At 45.8% G+C, this 14,882-nt stretch overlaps 1 protein-coding gene across 2 annotated transcripts in view; it reads left to right on the top strand.

Moving 5' to 3' along the window:
* MYO18B (myosin XVIIIB) overlaps nucleotides 1–14,882 on the top strand; it is a 258,283-nt gene that overhangs the window by 230,701 nt on the left and 12,700 nt on the right. For both annotated transcript variants that reach the window (XM_043558069.1, XM_043558070.1), the window contains exon 42: nucleotides 455–592. In XM_043558069.1, coding sequence (XP_043414004.1) covers nucleotides 455–592 — 138 coding nt within the window. The remainder of the gene's footprint in view (nucleotides 1–454; nucleotides 593–14,882) is intronic.

The raw sequence follows: 14,882 nt of genomic DNA, 5'->3' as shown, positions 1-14,882 counted from the left end.
ATTCTGGTTAAGGCAGGCAAGAAGTTAAGACCTTCACACTTGACATATTCCATGGGCTTATCACTTGGTATAAAATTCAATGCCAAATTTTACTTTAAAATCAGAATTGCCTCAATATCTATATTAGAGTGCTTATCTCCCCAAGGAAGAGCAGTAGTTAGTAGCAAGGGCATTAGAATCGGAGAAACCAGGGTTGGCATCTCAACTTTTTCACTAACTAGACAGATGACCTTGGCAAGACCCAAATTGGCCTCCTCAAATTCCGTTTACTCTCATCTATATAATGGGGACAGCACTGGCTCTCACGTCTCAGGGATGGTGTTGTGAGCACTGATTGACGTTATAGGAGTACAGCATGTAGCACATGCCTGGCTTATGCTTAGGGGTTAATATCTAGTTATTGCTGTTACCGTGGTTGTCATTGTGCTGACAGCATCCTGTCTTCTGGTTCTAGAGATAATGTCTCCATCCTCAGCTCCCAGCCAGAAGGCAGTCTGCAGTCCTGGCTGAGTTGTACTCTGTCCCTGGCCACAGATACCATGAGGACCCCTTCTCGACAGTCAGTCATCAGCAGCCACATGCTCAGTCCCAGGTAAGAGTATCTCCCTGCTGTCTCTGGATGGCCAATAGCTTGAAAAATCTCATCCTTCAAAGGCTGTTGTTCATGTCTTCCACTTTCTCCAGCATAGGCATGGTCTTGGACAGTTTGAGCTATGACCCTGCCACTTCTTACCTGAAGGACTTTAGGCAGGTCGATTATCTTCTCTGAGCCTTCACTTCCTCATCTGTGCAACAGGAAATATAATTGTGTTTACTGCTCCAAACAGTTAAAATGATGAAGATCTAATGCAGCCCTCACTAAAGCACCATTTTCATGATGATTTTTTAAAAAGCATGTGGTGAACATTTTTTAAATAACTGTGGATTTATTATAGCTTCCTTCTATCTAAAGCAAGCCCTCCTTGTTTTCCATGTATGGATGGTTCTGGATTTAAATTTTTCTTTTGTAAACATATTCACTTAAGTGTTTCTGTATTTGAGTTTCTGTTTTTTTTTTTTTTAATGGCAAATCAGTATCATTGACAGTTAGGCTGGATAATTTCTCCCTCAGAGATTTTAGCTTTGTTCTGAATGTCAAGGTTTTATATTTTCCCCACCACAGAGGGTGATGGATTCAATTACAGCCTGAGACGAAACTCTCGCAAATCTGTAGGATTGCCAACAATAGGTTCCTTCAATAAACGGGCCTCAGGATGCACCCTTAGTTTAGGGCTTAAATCCATCATCACCCTAGTTTTTCAGCCTCGTTTCTCTCAGCTCATTTGGTTTTCCTTTTCAAGGGCGGCCCTCTTATAATTAGGAGCTAACAGCCATAAATCAGAAATTATGGATTAAGCAGATGCGTAATTAAGATGAAATGCATACTCCTTTTGTGGTAACAGAAGACCCAACGTGAAAAGACAGAAAGAAAAGTCAGAGACTCAAGGAGCAAATACAGACAATCCCTTCCTGACTTGAAATGTGTTTGCTCTGAAGGAGGGGGCTGTCTCTACAAAAAGAAGGGGGTGGAAGTTCACGCTAACCTTTCAGGCATATTCAGCAAATGGCAAATGTCTGACGCATGCCTGCAGATAATCTTAGGCTGAAAAACTTGACATCGAAAATATCAGAGAGAGGCTCCTAGAGTGTGGATGCATCAGGGGAGTTAATTAAAGCAAGATCATCTGATTACTGCTCTTAATTAAAAACAAAGGCCTATATGGAGAAAAAGCCACCTCCTCTGTGAACCCCAAAGGTTGAGGACTTATTCTCTCCTGATAAGTAAACGCTCCTGTTTCTCCCCATCGGCCAGTGTATAAGGCAGTGAAGCAGAACTGGAGGCAGCCATAACAGCATGTGAATGCACATTAACATAATATCCGAGCTTTGTAATTATAATCGCACCGGCATACGATTTTGTCGTGTTCGCTCTGTCGCACTGTCGGATATTGTGTTACTTACAAACTGGAGGTTTGTCAAGCAAGCCTATGGGTGCCATTTTTCCAACAGCATTTGATCTGTCTCTCTGTGTCACATTTTGGTGATTCTTGCAACATTTCCAACTTTCCCCTCATTATTTTATTTGCCATGGCCATCTGTGATCCGTGATCTCTGATGTTGCCATTGTAATTATCCTGGAGCGCCACGAAACACATCCATGTAAGATGGTGAACTTAGTCAGTAAGTGTTGTATATGTTCTGACGACCCTACTGATCCACCGTGTCCCAGCCCCTCTCCCTCTCCTTGGGCCTCCCTATTTCCTACGACACAGCAATATTAAAATTAGGCCAACGAATAACCCTCCAGTGGCCTCTAAGTGTGCATGTGAAAGGAAAAGTCGTACATCTCTCCCTTTAGATCAAAAGTTAGACACGATTCAGCTTAGTGAGGAAGGCACCTCGAAAGCTCAGAGAGGCCGAAAGCTGGGCCTCTTGTGCCAAACGCTTAGCCGACCGGTGGACACGAAGGAAAAGTTCTGGAGGAAAATGACAAGTGCTACTCCAGTGAGTTCACGAATGATAAGGAAAGAAACAGCCTTCCTGCTGATCTGGAGAAAGTTTCAGTGGTCTGGATGAGGATCAAACCCGGCACCACACTCCCTTAAGCCAAAGCCCAATCCAGAGCAAGGCCCGAACTCTCTTCCATTCCATGAGGGCTGAGAGAGGTGCGGAAGCCGCAGAAGAAACGTTCGAAGCTAGCAGAGATTGGGTCACGAGGTTTAAGGAAAGACGCCGCCCCCGGAACCCAAGAGTGCAGGGTGTGGAGCAGCAAGCACTCGTGTAGAAGCTGCAGCAAGTTATCCAGAAGATCTGGCTATGGTCATTCGTGAAGACAGCAGAGGCTCAGTGCAGACGGAAGCTCCCACTGTCGGAGGACTTTCGTAGCTAGAGAGGAGAAGCCAAGGCCCAACCTCAAAGCTTCCCAGGACAGGCTGACTTACGTGTTAGGGGCTAGTGCAGCTGATGTCTTTGAGTGGAAGCCAGGGTCCACTGACCAGTCTGAAAATCTGGGGCGCTCAAGCATTGTGCTAAGTCTGCTCTGCCTGTGCTCTGTAAGGTGAACAACAAAGCCTGGAGGGCAGCACATCTGCTCACAGCGTGGTTTCCTGAAGACTTCAAGCCTGCTGTTGAGACCTGCTGCTCGGAACGCAAAGACTCCTTTCCAAATATTCCTGTCCATCGGTAGCACACCCGGTCACCCAAGAGCTCCGATGGCGTGGGGATGTACGATGAGATTAATGCTGTTTTCAGGCCTGCTAACACAACATCCATGCTGCAGCCCACGGACCAAGGAGTAATTTCAACTTTCAGGTCTTAGGATGGAAGAAATGCATCCGAAAGCCTAGAGAGCCGCCATAGACAGGGAGTCCTCTGATGGATCCGGGCAAATTGGGAAGCTTCTGGAAAGCATTCACCATTCTGAAGAACATTAACAACGTTCTTGACTCACGGGAGAGGTCAAGATAGCGACGTTAACAGGAATGCGGACGAAGTGGATTCCATCCCGCATGGAAGGGTGGAGGAGTCTAGACTTGAGTGGGGGGGGGGGTAGCTGCAGATGGGGTGGAGACAGCAGGAGAGCAGGGACTGGAGGTGGAGCCTGAAAGGGGAACCGAATTGCTAGAAACCCGTGGTAAGCGTGAACAGAGGAGGAGTTGCTTCTCACGGATGAGCAAAGAGAGTGGTTCCTGGAGATGAACTGTGCTCCTGGTTGAGGATGCCGCGAAGACTGTTGACGTGACAAGAAGGCATTCAGAAGGTTCTACACACGTAGCTGAGAAAGCAGCAGTGGGGTTTGCAAGGACGGTCTCCAATTCTGAAAGAGGTTTCACTGTGGCTAAAATGCTATGAAACACCATCGCCCGCTGCAGAGGAATCATTCGTGAAAGGGAGAGTCAATTGATGGGGCGCACAATATGTGGGCTTATTTTAAGAAACTGCCACAGCCACCCCAGCCTTCAGCGACCTTCACCCTGATCAGTCAGCAGCCATCACCACCGAGGCCAGACCCTCCACCAGCAAAACGATGATGGCTCACCAAAAACTCAGATGATGGTTCACATTTTTAGCAATAAAGGTTTAATTAAGGTATGGACTTGATTAGGCTTTTTTTTAATGTTTATTTTTGAGAGAGACAGAGTGTGAGCAGGGGAGGGGCAGAGAGAGAGGGAGACACAGAATCAGAAGCAGGCTCCAGGCTCCGAGCCGTCAGCACAGAGCCCGACGCGGGGCTCGAACTCACAGACCGCGAGATCGTGACCTGAACCGAAGTCGGAAGCCTGACAGACTAAACCGCCCAGGCGCCCCTTAAGTATGCTTTTAAAAAACATAATGCTGTTGCACACCTAATGGACTACGATGTAATAGTGTGGTGCAAACATAACTTTAATGTGCACTGGAAAACTAAAAAATTTACTTGACTCGCTTTATTGAAATCCTCACTTTACTACGGTGGTCTGGAACGGGACCCACAATATGTCCAAGGTATGCCTGTAGTGACGTGCGTGATAAGGATCCTTAGCCCTTCGGTTACATCCTAAGTGGCCGAACACCCGTGTGAGTGGGAGGTGGGAGGCTGCCGTGGTTTGGGTGCACGGACGGAAATCACAGCATGTGGATTCCAACCCTCTATTTGCTCCTTTGCGGCAGCGAGATCTGGGGCAAGGTCTTTCAACTTCTCTGTCCGTGTTTCTCTGTGAATAAATCTGGGTTGTTGTCAGGTTAATGAGATGATGCACACATTTGTCTTCATTCGGAGCCTGGCACCTAGAGAGAGCTCAAGAAAATTAGCTTTATTCGTGTCAGTATCTGCTGGATGCCCAGAGGAAGCCCAGAAGACAGACATTCCCCCCATGTGGCAGCAGAGGAATCTGAGGCCCAGAGACAGAGAGGAGACAACCGATTCAGGCACAGATAGTCTTACCCCGGCTTCTAGAGCTCTGCCTGAGGCAGAGCCTGCCTCCACATGCTCAGGCAGCTCTCGCCAGGGCCTCACCCCCCTTTTTCTTCCCCTCTCCCCTTCCGAGTCCTCAGGCTTGTCCCAGGACAGCTCAGAGCAGTGGTGCTCCAGGGACAGTGAAAGGGCAGGAGGCAAGGAGGGACCATAAACTTCTTGTCTATTTTCCTTATATCTGTATCGCTGGGGCTGGCACACAGTCGGTGCTCAATGAATGTTTGTCGAGTGAGTAACTGACCGTAACATCCAGGCTGGAACAGAAATAGTAACCATACTTGGTCACAGCTCAGCCCTGACTGCGAGTCACAGAGAGTTGGTAATTGATCAGTATCCCATAGCAGCCAAGTGGAAGGGCGGGTATTGGAACCCAGGTTTGAATCCCTCCAAAGCCTGTATTTGTATCTGCTTCCCTGCCATGGGCTCTCTGACATTTATCCAAGGCTGGGGATGCAGATTACTCACCTGCAGCATTTACTGGCATACAGCTGTTCTTACTATTAAAACTGCATAAGGATTATTACTCAACATTCAGCAGCCATCCGAAAGATACCTACTGAGTGCCAGATCCCCCAGATCAAGCCCTGAACATTTTGAGCACTGTCCTTGGAATACGTTTCCAATTTAAAGCTGCAAGAACTTCTGAGTTGGAAAGAAGCCCTAGAATTATCTGATGTGATTTGTTCATTACACAGACGGGGCACATGGAGGTCTGGGGAGGGAAATACCTTACCCAAGCGTATAGTGACGTCCTGGCTTAGAGCTCAAGTGCCCTCCAGCTCTTCCTAATTGCACAAGTAATCTGCAAATACTCCCTGCCCCCGCTCCCCGCCCTGTTCAGGAACTCAAAGTAGAACAGGTAAAGCTAAAACCCTCTTAACCACGGTGACCCCCCATCTCAGCTCCCTTCCCAAAGGTATCCACCATCAATGATAGGATGCTTTGTTATGTACATGATGGGGCACATAAATTCTTACAAGGTCTTTCTCTCCTTCGACATCCCTCAGCAATATATTTTGGCGATCATTCCTTATCAGTATGCATTCTTTTAATTCCTGCAAAAGATGTGCAAGCTAAGCCACGGATTCTTTAATTAAAGTCTTCTTGTTCCGCTTTTAGCTGTTTTCAAGGTATTTTCTCTGAGCTTGTAAGCCTTTAAAACACACACACATTCAGGGCGCCTGGGTGGCTTAGTCGGTGAAGCATCCGACATGGGCTCAGGTGGTGATCTCGCGGTCGTGAGATCGAGCCCCACGTCGGGCTCGTGTGCTGAGTGTGGAGGCTGCTTGGAACTCTCTCTCTCTACCCCTCCCCTGCTCATGCATGCACTCTGTCTCTCTCTCTCTCTCTCTCTCTCTCTCTCTCTCTCTCCCCCCGTCTCTCAAAATAAATAAATAAAACTTTAAATTAAAAAAAAAATAAAAACACACGCATTCTCATCCACATGGGCAAACTATTCTCAGGGTCCAAGGGCATTTCCATTTTAAACTTGATTAGATACTACTACCAGATATGGGTACCAGATCGTCCCAGTATCCTTTCTGCCAGGAGACGGTAGGTAGTAGAGCCTGAGACGCCCGTGTCCCCACCCGTGTTACCTGGCACGTCGTAGGGCTCAATAGAGGAGACTCTTGGACGTTTCGAATTTGACTGAGAAAGAAGGTCACTTTAAAAACAGAGGAGAGAGAGAAAGCAGTCTTCTGCCAGAAAAATAAAAGCATTCACTGCATTATTTATAAGGGACGTCAGCCCAAGAGAAATACACCTAGAGCCTTATGATTTACAGACCAGGAACCGTGCAGCTGCTGCTGATAAATGCAAGCGCTTCTGGAGATGGAGACACTAAATTACCTTCGTGGCCCCCAGAGAGGAAGTTTATGGGTTTGGTGGTGGCAGGAACACTTGGCTCAGGAATCTCTCTTAACACCTGGCTGCAGGTGGTGCCAGGGCCATCCAGGGACGGTCAGCTCGGCCCCTGCCGTGTGCCTGGCCTCTCTGGCCACTGCCCTGCTGGAAGAGTGTTAAAGCAGGGGACCTCTCCCCATCTTCCCTCTGGTCTCAGAAGATGAGATCCGGCCCTGCCGGCACCCCACACACCCCCCTCCCCTGCAGCCCTCCGGTCCACTTAGTGTCCCCTCTCTCTCCTGTCTGCTCAACTGCCCATTCCGGTCATCCTTCTTCACGAGTGAGAAACACCTTGAGGTCCTCCCCATCCTAATGGTGTGCTCCCCCCCGTCACCCCGGAGTCCCACCGAAGTCCACCTTTTTCTCCTCTTTGGAGCCAGGCTTCTTCAGAGTGGGGGTCCGCACGTGCCATCTGCACTCATACGCCTCACGTTTGTGCCTCGTTCGTTGCCTACAACCCGGAGCCCGGCCCCCACCGCTCCCTGAAACCTGCCTCACCACGCCAGTAGATTCCCAAGGGACAAATCGGGGGATGTTCTCCAGTCTTGATCTTTTTTCTAGACGTATCCCTGCCCTTAGCAACTGCCGAACACTTCTCTGTTTACTTGACCTCTTAGACATTTCTGCTCCTTGGAGCTCCTCAAACCCCTGGTCTTTTCCTTCCCACTCCCAGTCCCCAAATGTGTGTGGGTGGGGGGTTTCACGGGGCGCCGCCCTCATCTGGCTGTTTTGCTTTCCACCTGATCCCAGACGAGCGTCTTGTGATTTTTAACACCCCTTATCATAAGTGGGAAAACCCCCAGTTTAGACCTCCAACTCTTACATTCTCCCGGGTTTTAAATGTAGACATCATATCTCACTGCCTGTACCGAGAAGATCACCAACCACATCGCTAACCAGATGTCTTCACTCAGCATATCTGGGAGGAAACTCCTGCCTTCCCGCCTACTCTGTGTTATCAGTGTCGAATTTGGTGGTTCTCTCATTCATAAAGCCTCCCAAGCTGGGTCGTCTCAGACTCTCATGTCTTCTCTTTCGTCCTCATATTCATCGGACCCCCAAATCTTGTTTATTCTGCCCCGTCTCAACGTTCTTGGCTCTCTCTGCTTCTTTCCATCCTCACCACCAACACCTGTAAGTCAGGCTACCGTCATTTCTGTCCTAGGTGCTGGCAAAGAACTTCCAATATTGTCCTTCCTTTGTCCATTCTCTATACTTCAGCCAGGGTGACGCTTTTAAAATGAAAGTCTAGTTGGGGCGCCTGGGTGGCTCAGTCGGTTGAGCGTCCGACTTCGTCTCAGGTCATGCTCACAGTTTGTGGGTTCGAGCCCCGTGTCAGGCTCTGGGCTGACAGCTCGGAGCCAGGAGCCTGCTTTGGATTCTGTGTCTTCCTCTCTCTCTCTCTGTCCCTCCCCTGCTCATGCTCTGTCTCTCTGCCTCTCCAAAATAAAGAAATGCAATAAAAAAAATTAAAACAAATTAAAATGAAAGTCTAGTTGCAGTGGCTTCCTGTCTCTTACTGCAAGAGTCAGCAAACTCCTGCTTGCAGGCCAAATTTGGCCCTCAACCTGATTTATAAAGTTTTATTGGAACACAGCCTTGTTCACGTTTTTGTTTTTGATTTTACATATTGTTTATGACTATCTTTGCACTGTGATGGCAGAATTGAGTACTTGTAATGGAAATCAGATGGCTTTTAAGCTAAAAATAATTGCCATCTGCCCTTGACAGAAAACTTTGGTGATCTCTGCCCTCCTGGAATGAACAGGATTGAATTCAGACGCCTTAGCAGGCTAATGGCACCCTTCATGATCTGGCTTTTGCCTAACTTTCTGGTCTCATTACCCTCTGTGTCTTCTTCATATTTTGTGCCCCATATGGACTAGAGCTCTCCCCCATACATTATGTTCTTGGCCCCCCTCTTTGATCTTTTGTCCATGATATTCTCTCTGACTAGACACCCTTCTCTTGTTTCTGTGCTTAGCAGACTCTTACTCATTCTCCAAGACTCAGCTCGTGGGTTACCTGCCTTTGGAGGCTTCCTGATGCCCCTGGCTGGGTCAGGTGCATGACCACCACAGTCCTACAGGCCCCACACAGCCCTCTCCCATAGCACTTACCATATTATGTTGAGCTTATCTGTTTGGGTGTCTTTCTCCCTCATGGGGCAGTGAGCCTTTTAAGGAAACAAACTTCACCTTTTTCCTCTTGTACCTCAACACCTAGCACAGTGGCTGATACATAGTAGACACTCAATAAATATGCATGGAACAAATGAATGACAGTGGATAGAGAAGTAGGCTGGCCCCACATAAGAGTGATTTGATGGCTAATGCTGGTAATCAATACCAAGGGTGGACTTCCCAGGCTGGTTGACTGTCTCCAGTGTTGATGGAATGTAGAGGGGAATACTCAAGGTCTGGGCCTCAGCAACCCCAGAATGCAGACCGGGGGCAGAGGTCAGTGGCGGGCACTGTGTTAAACTAGATGTGGCAGAGGTCTTGAAGACATGCTTCAAAAGAGGTAAGAGGAGATAACAGGCTTTGCAGTGTGGTAGTCCTGGTTTCTAATCCAAACTTATCAGCCACTTGACCATGAGCTTGTTATAGTGTCTGAGTCACTACCTCGGAAAAAAGCCCGACTCAAACTGGCTTATGCAAAATGAAAAATACCATTATCTCATGCAGCTTAGAAACCAAAGGTAGGTCTAGTTTCAGGCATTACTGGATCCAGGGATTCAAAAGTGATCATGGGGATTTGATCCTTCAGCAACCTCTCTGCTCCACTCCTCTCGGCATTGGCTTTTTTCTGAGGTAGCAAGATGGCAGCCGAGATCTTCAAGCTCGTGCCTGTACCACTCAGAGTCCAAAAGCAAAGAGAAGTAACCTCTCTTCTAAACAGTTCCACAAAAATCCTGAGCTTGGCTTTCATTGGCCCAAAGGGAATCACATGTCTGTTCCAAACCAGACAGATAGATAAGGGGAATGAAGGAGCCTTTTACCTTAGGCTCAAGTTGGTGTTCTCACCTGGTTCTGGAATATGGGTTTTATTCCCACTCAAACCACAGAAACACTGGGGGAGGAAGGGTTTCCCCAAAGGACAACAGAATGCCTTACCTGGAGCAGAAAACTAATAGGGGGTGGATAAATTTTTTTAAAAAAATAAACAAAGCAGGGGCACCTGGGTGGCTCAGTCGGTTGAGCGTCCGACTTCAGCTCAGGTCATGATCTCACAGTCCGTGAGTTTGAGCCCCGCATCAGGCTCTGTGCTGACAGCTCAGAGCCTGGAGTCTGCTTTGGATTCTGTGTCTCCCTCTCTCTCTGCCCCTCCCCTGCTCATGCTCTGTCTCTCTCTGTCTCAAAAATAAATAAAAACATTAAAAAATTTTTAAAATAAGCAAAGCAAATGTTCTCCACCAAGGGGAAGGTTGCGTTATGTGAATGGACAAAATTATGCAGACAGAGCCGGGGGATGCGGGTTGGAGAAGGGACGAGAAGGGGTAGGAGAGGAGAGTGAGAACAGAGAAGACATATTCAAGTGTTTGAGGTCCAATTTGGTAGCCTTGGGAAGTCCACATAAAATTGTGTGTACCCTGGTCAGAGACTTTCTTTATCCCTAAATTTCAGTGACCCATCTATCACCACATAATTAGTGACGCCGTGCTTTGAATTTATTACCAAACATGGCTCTCCACTGTTGCTATTGGACTTGTACCATATTGCAATGTGAGCATGGAGATTATTGTATAAATTATTCTCACTCACATAATCATCGTGATTTTAATTACTGTGTAATCTTCGCTAATTACTGTTGTATGTATCATTTGCTTTGGTGCCGATTTAACACAACCGCTGTTCGTTTGGCTAAACGATGGCATGACAACTTTTCCTTTTTCTGGGGAAAATTTGCTTTCTGTAAACATTTGCAGCCCTATACTTGCGGCTTGCAGCTCTCGGTTTAAAAAAGAACAAGATTGAGACACCAACTTCCTTTCGCCCCGTTGATTTTTACGTGGGATGAGGCTGGCTTGAATTAGTAAAAAGGTCTAAATTACAGGGTATTGTTTTTAAAATAAAGTCGTATGCCTTTCAGGGAAGTGCAATTACTCTACTACAGAAAGGAAAGCAAGGATGGGTCACACGAGGCCTGCTTAAATGATTAGATAAGATTCGTTTGTAATTAGTTCATTAATTATGTAAATGTGAATGGATGGTACTTAGCATTAAAAACAGCTTGTTCCCAAAGTAGGTTAAGCATCCACCGCTAATCTTATTTCAATAGTACATTTATTTACTGGTCTCTGCATTCTCAGAACCGGAGCTCAGAATCATTTTAATCCATCCTGAATGTACTTCATGAAGAGGCCTCCCATGAATACGGTTTTATGTCTTCCTGGGACAAACGGGTTCTATTCCATTTTACCACTATTAGGAAGTTTAGTGGAAACTGAAACATTTTACCACATTTACCATGGACCCAAGGTCTGAGCAAGCAGAACCAGAAGTCCGGCTCTGTCCAGGATTCATCCTTGGAGCCAACAGGATTCTTGGACAGGTTTCCATGAGAAGGCGGGGGGGCGGCTATTTTCTATCTAAAACTCCAGGTCTTGAATGGTGGATCTGTGGACCTTTCGGGAATTTTGAGGCTCATCTAATTTAGCTGCAGGTTTGTGTAAAAACACTGGGATTCATCGGTGATGGTTCAGAACATTCTTTTGGAATCTGTGGCTCTCCCGTTGAGCTCTATGTCCGTGAAGTAGACCCATCGTCGATATATACAACAAGAAAGTGCATCTGTATGAAATTTTCCAGAATTGGTCCTACCTGTGTCATGACAACCCAAATCAAAACCAGATCGTCCCAGGTGACCCTACAACCCTTCTTGGGTCTGTTCCAGTCATGACCTCCTCCTTCCTCACAGGTAACTACCACCCTGACTTCTAACACTATAAATTAGATAGGTTTTGAACTCAATATGAAAGGAAGCATCCAGTAGTAAGCGCTCTTTGGCCTCTGGCTTCTTTCTTTTAATATTACGTTTTTGAGTTTCCTTCGTACTGTTGTTACGTAACAACATGTTGTCCTGTTTTGTTTTCTTTGCTCTCTAGTCCATAACTGCGGTTCTCAACTGGGGGCAGTTATGCACCCCCCCCCTCTCTGCCAAGAGATAGTTGATCATGTCTGGAGACATTTTTGGTCGTCCTAGCAGAGAGGGGTGTTACTGTACAGCCCAGGATGCCTCTGAACATCCTATGATGCACAGGACTGGCCATGAAGAACTATCTGGTCTAAAACGTCAACTATGCCACCACTGAGAAACCCTAGTCTATAATATTCCATTGTAGAAATATGTAATAATGATTTATTCATTCTGTTAATAGACATTCAGGTTGTTTTTCGTTTAACACTGTTATGAATAGCACTACTGTGAGCAATCTTGTACAGATCTTTTGTTGCATGGATTGAGATTTCTGTTGGGTGTATACCCAGGAGTAAAATTGCTGAGAGGTGTATTTTCAACTTTAGTAATTGTTGTCAAGACAGTGGTAACAATTTACCTTCCCACCAGCAGGAAACAGGGGGTTCCATTTGCTCTGCATTGTTGCTAACACTTGGTCCTGTCATTTTTTTTAATGTTAGCTATCCTGGTGGACATGAGTTAGGGCCATGTTTTTGGTTTTAACTTGTACATTCCTGATAAATGAGCCTCTTCATGTGCTTATCTGTTCTCTGGGATATCCTCTTTGGTGAAATGTCTGATGAAGTCTTTTGCTCATTATGGTTTTTCTTTTGGGTTGTTTCTTCATTATTGATTTGTAGGAGTCTTAACTATATTCTACATGTAAGTCCTTTCTTTTTTTCTTATGTTTTTAAAGTTTATTTATTTTTGAAAGAGAGAGAGAGAGCACACAGGCGAGTAAGCAGGGGAGGGGAAGAGAGAGAGGGAGACACAGAATCCAAAGCAGCCTCCAGGCTCTGAGCTGTCAGCACAGAGCCCCACGTGGGGCTCAAACTCACAAACCGTGAGATCCTGACCTGAGCCGAAGTCGGAGGCTTAACAGACTGAACCACCCAAGCACCCCTACATGTAAGTCCTTTCTTGAGTATGAGGGTCTACTCCATTTGGTAGGATGCCTTTTTTACTCTCCTGTGGTTTATTTTGACAAACAGAAGTTATTCATTTTAGTATAACTGAATTCAGAGTATTTTCCCTTTATGGTTGGTGCTTTATATATCCCATCGAGGAGTTATTTGCCTATTCCCAATTTATGAAACTATCTCTCTGTGTTTTCTGGTAAATGCTGTATTGATATAACTTTTATATCTAGATATGCAATTCATCAGGAATTGATATTTATGTTGTGAGGTAAGGGTTAAGATTCATAGCCATGTAAATATGCAATTAGTCTTTTGTGTGTGTTTGAAAAGAAATCATATTTTCCACATTTTAAAACTGTATCATCTTCTATTAAAGCAACTGATTTTATATATATTCTAGACCCCGTTCTATTCCATGTTTCTACTTGTCTATCTTTGAGCTGATTTATCATTGCCTTAATTAATGTAGCTTTATATGTACGTCTTGATATCTGAATGTGTGTTCCTGAGATTAGTTCTTCTTCCTCAAGATCAGCAATTTTCTAGGGGAGAAGTGCCACAGAGCTGGGCTCACCTCAACATTCTTCCCTCTTTCCAGAACTTAATCCTTTAAGTCTCGGTGGCTTCGGTGCCCTCCGATGCCTGTAAATTTAAACTTAGCTTTTCTAGTTTTTCTAAGCACAGATCTTCTCTGATACAAGCTCATCTATCATATCTGGAAATTGAATGCTGAGCTAGCTTTTCTACTCCCTTTGCTCAGTAAACATTTCTTCTTTAGTTTCCATGCCTAAGACGATGTGAAGGTTCACTCGTATTTCCTTCCAGTCATAACGCGGTGAATCGACTTTCCCTTTTAGACTTTAAGATTCTGTACTGCGAGGGATCATGGATTCAGTAAAGGATGTATTATTACTGGATGGATGTAAGGAGGGCTGGCTGGCTGGCTGGTTGAATAATTTCCACTCACTTAAAACTGTGTTTTCATGAGGAACTGGGCACTTTTATGAATCTGTCTAAGACTTTTTTTTCTTGTGGTTATTGCCTTTGCAACATGTTTCGCTGCGGCAATGTCTATGAAAAGTGAAGGAAGGCACTGAACATGTATTTAAGTGTGTTGGACCCAAGTTGAATCTCCAATCCAATTAGAGATTTTAATGCCTTTACATATCCAGTTTGTCCTTTCAAAACACTGTGGAAATTGTATCAGAAGATCAAGAAGTATAGACCCAGAACTTCCACTGTCCCATCAGACTATGAGCTGAGGTGTTCTCTTCCCTTCTCTGGTGTTCCGGGTGTAGGATGAGGTGCTCAAGCTCTTTCTATTCTGATATTCCAGAAGTTGACGAAACTCCGTAGCAGTGAAACCAGGCTTTTGGTTTGGGATTAGACCTGAAGCATGCCCTCCAGCCTGTGTATCAGATATTGGCTTTGAATCTACTCTCCTTAAGCTCAGAGCAGTGGGATTGGCTGGCTGAGAACAGCACTGCCGGGGTCTGAATTCATCAACGAGAGGAGCCCTTTTGTTCATTCTATCTACGTTTCCACATTCCCCTCTTTCCCTCTGCTCCTCCATTTCTTCATTCTTTCCATTCCGTGAACTTCCCTTCAGACGCTCTTGAGATACCCAGGATTCATAGAAGAAAAATTCGATCTAGTTCATAGCAGTCTTGTTGGGAGTTATAAGTAAGTCAACAAGCAATTGCAGTACGGAGTGATGGGGGCAGGGCGCACAGGGGTTATGAGAGCCCAAAGAGGCACCTCTCCCAGCCTGGGAGGTGGGGGAAGGCTTTCTGGAGGAGGCTAACCTTGGGCTCAATATTGAAGGATGAGTAAAAATGTTTGCTGGGTTTTTTTGTTTTGTTTTTATTTTTGGTTTTTTTTTTGGT

Source organism: Prionailurus bengalensis, chromosome D3, assembly GCF_016509475.1.
Source record: "Prionailurus bengalensis isolate Pbe53 chromosome D3, Fcat_Pben_1.1_paternal_pri, whole genome shotgun sequence".
Lineage (NCBI taxonomy): Eukaryota > Metazoa > Chordata > Mammalia > Carnivora > Felidae > Prionailurus > Prionailurus bengalensis.
Note: the sequence above shows the minus strand (reverse complement) of the source record. Positions and strands in the feature narration are given on the sequence as shown.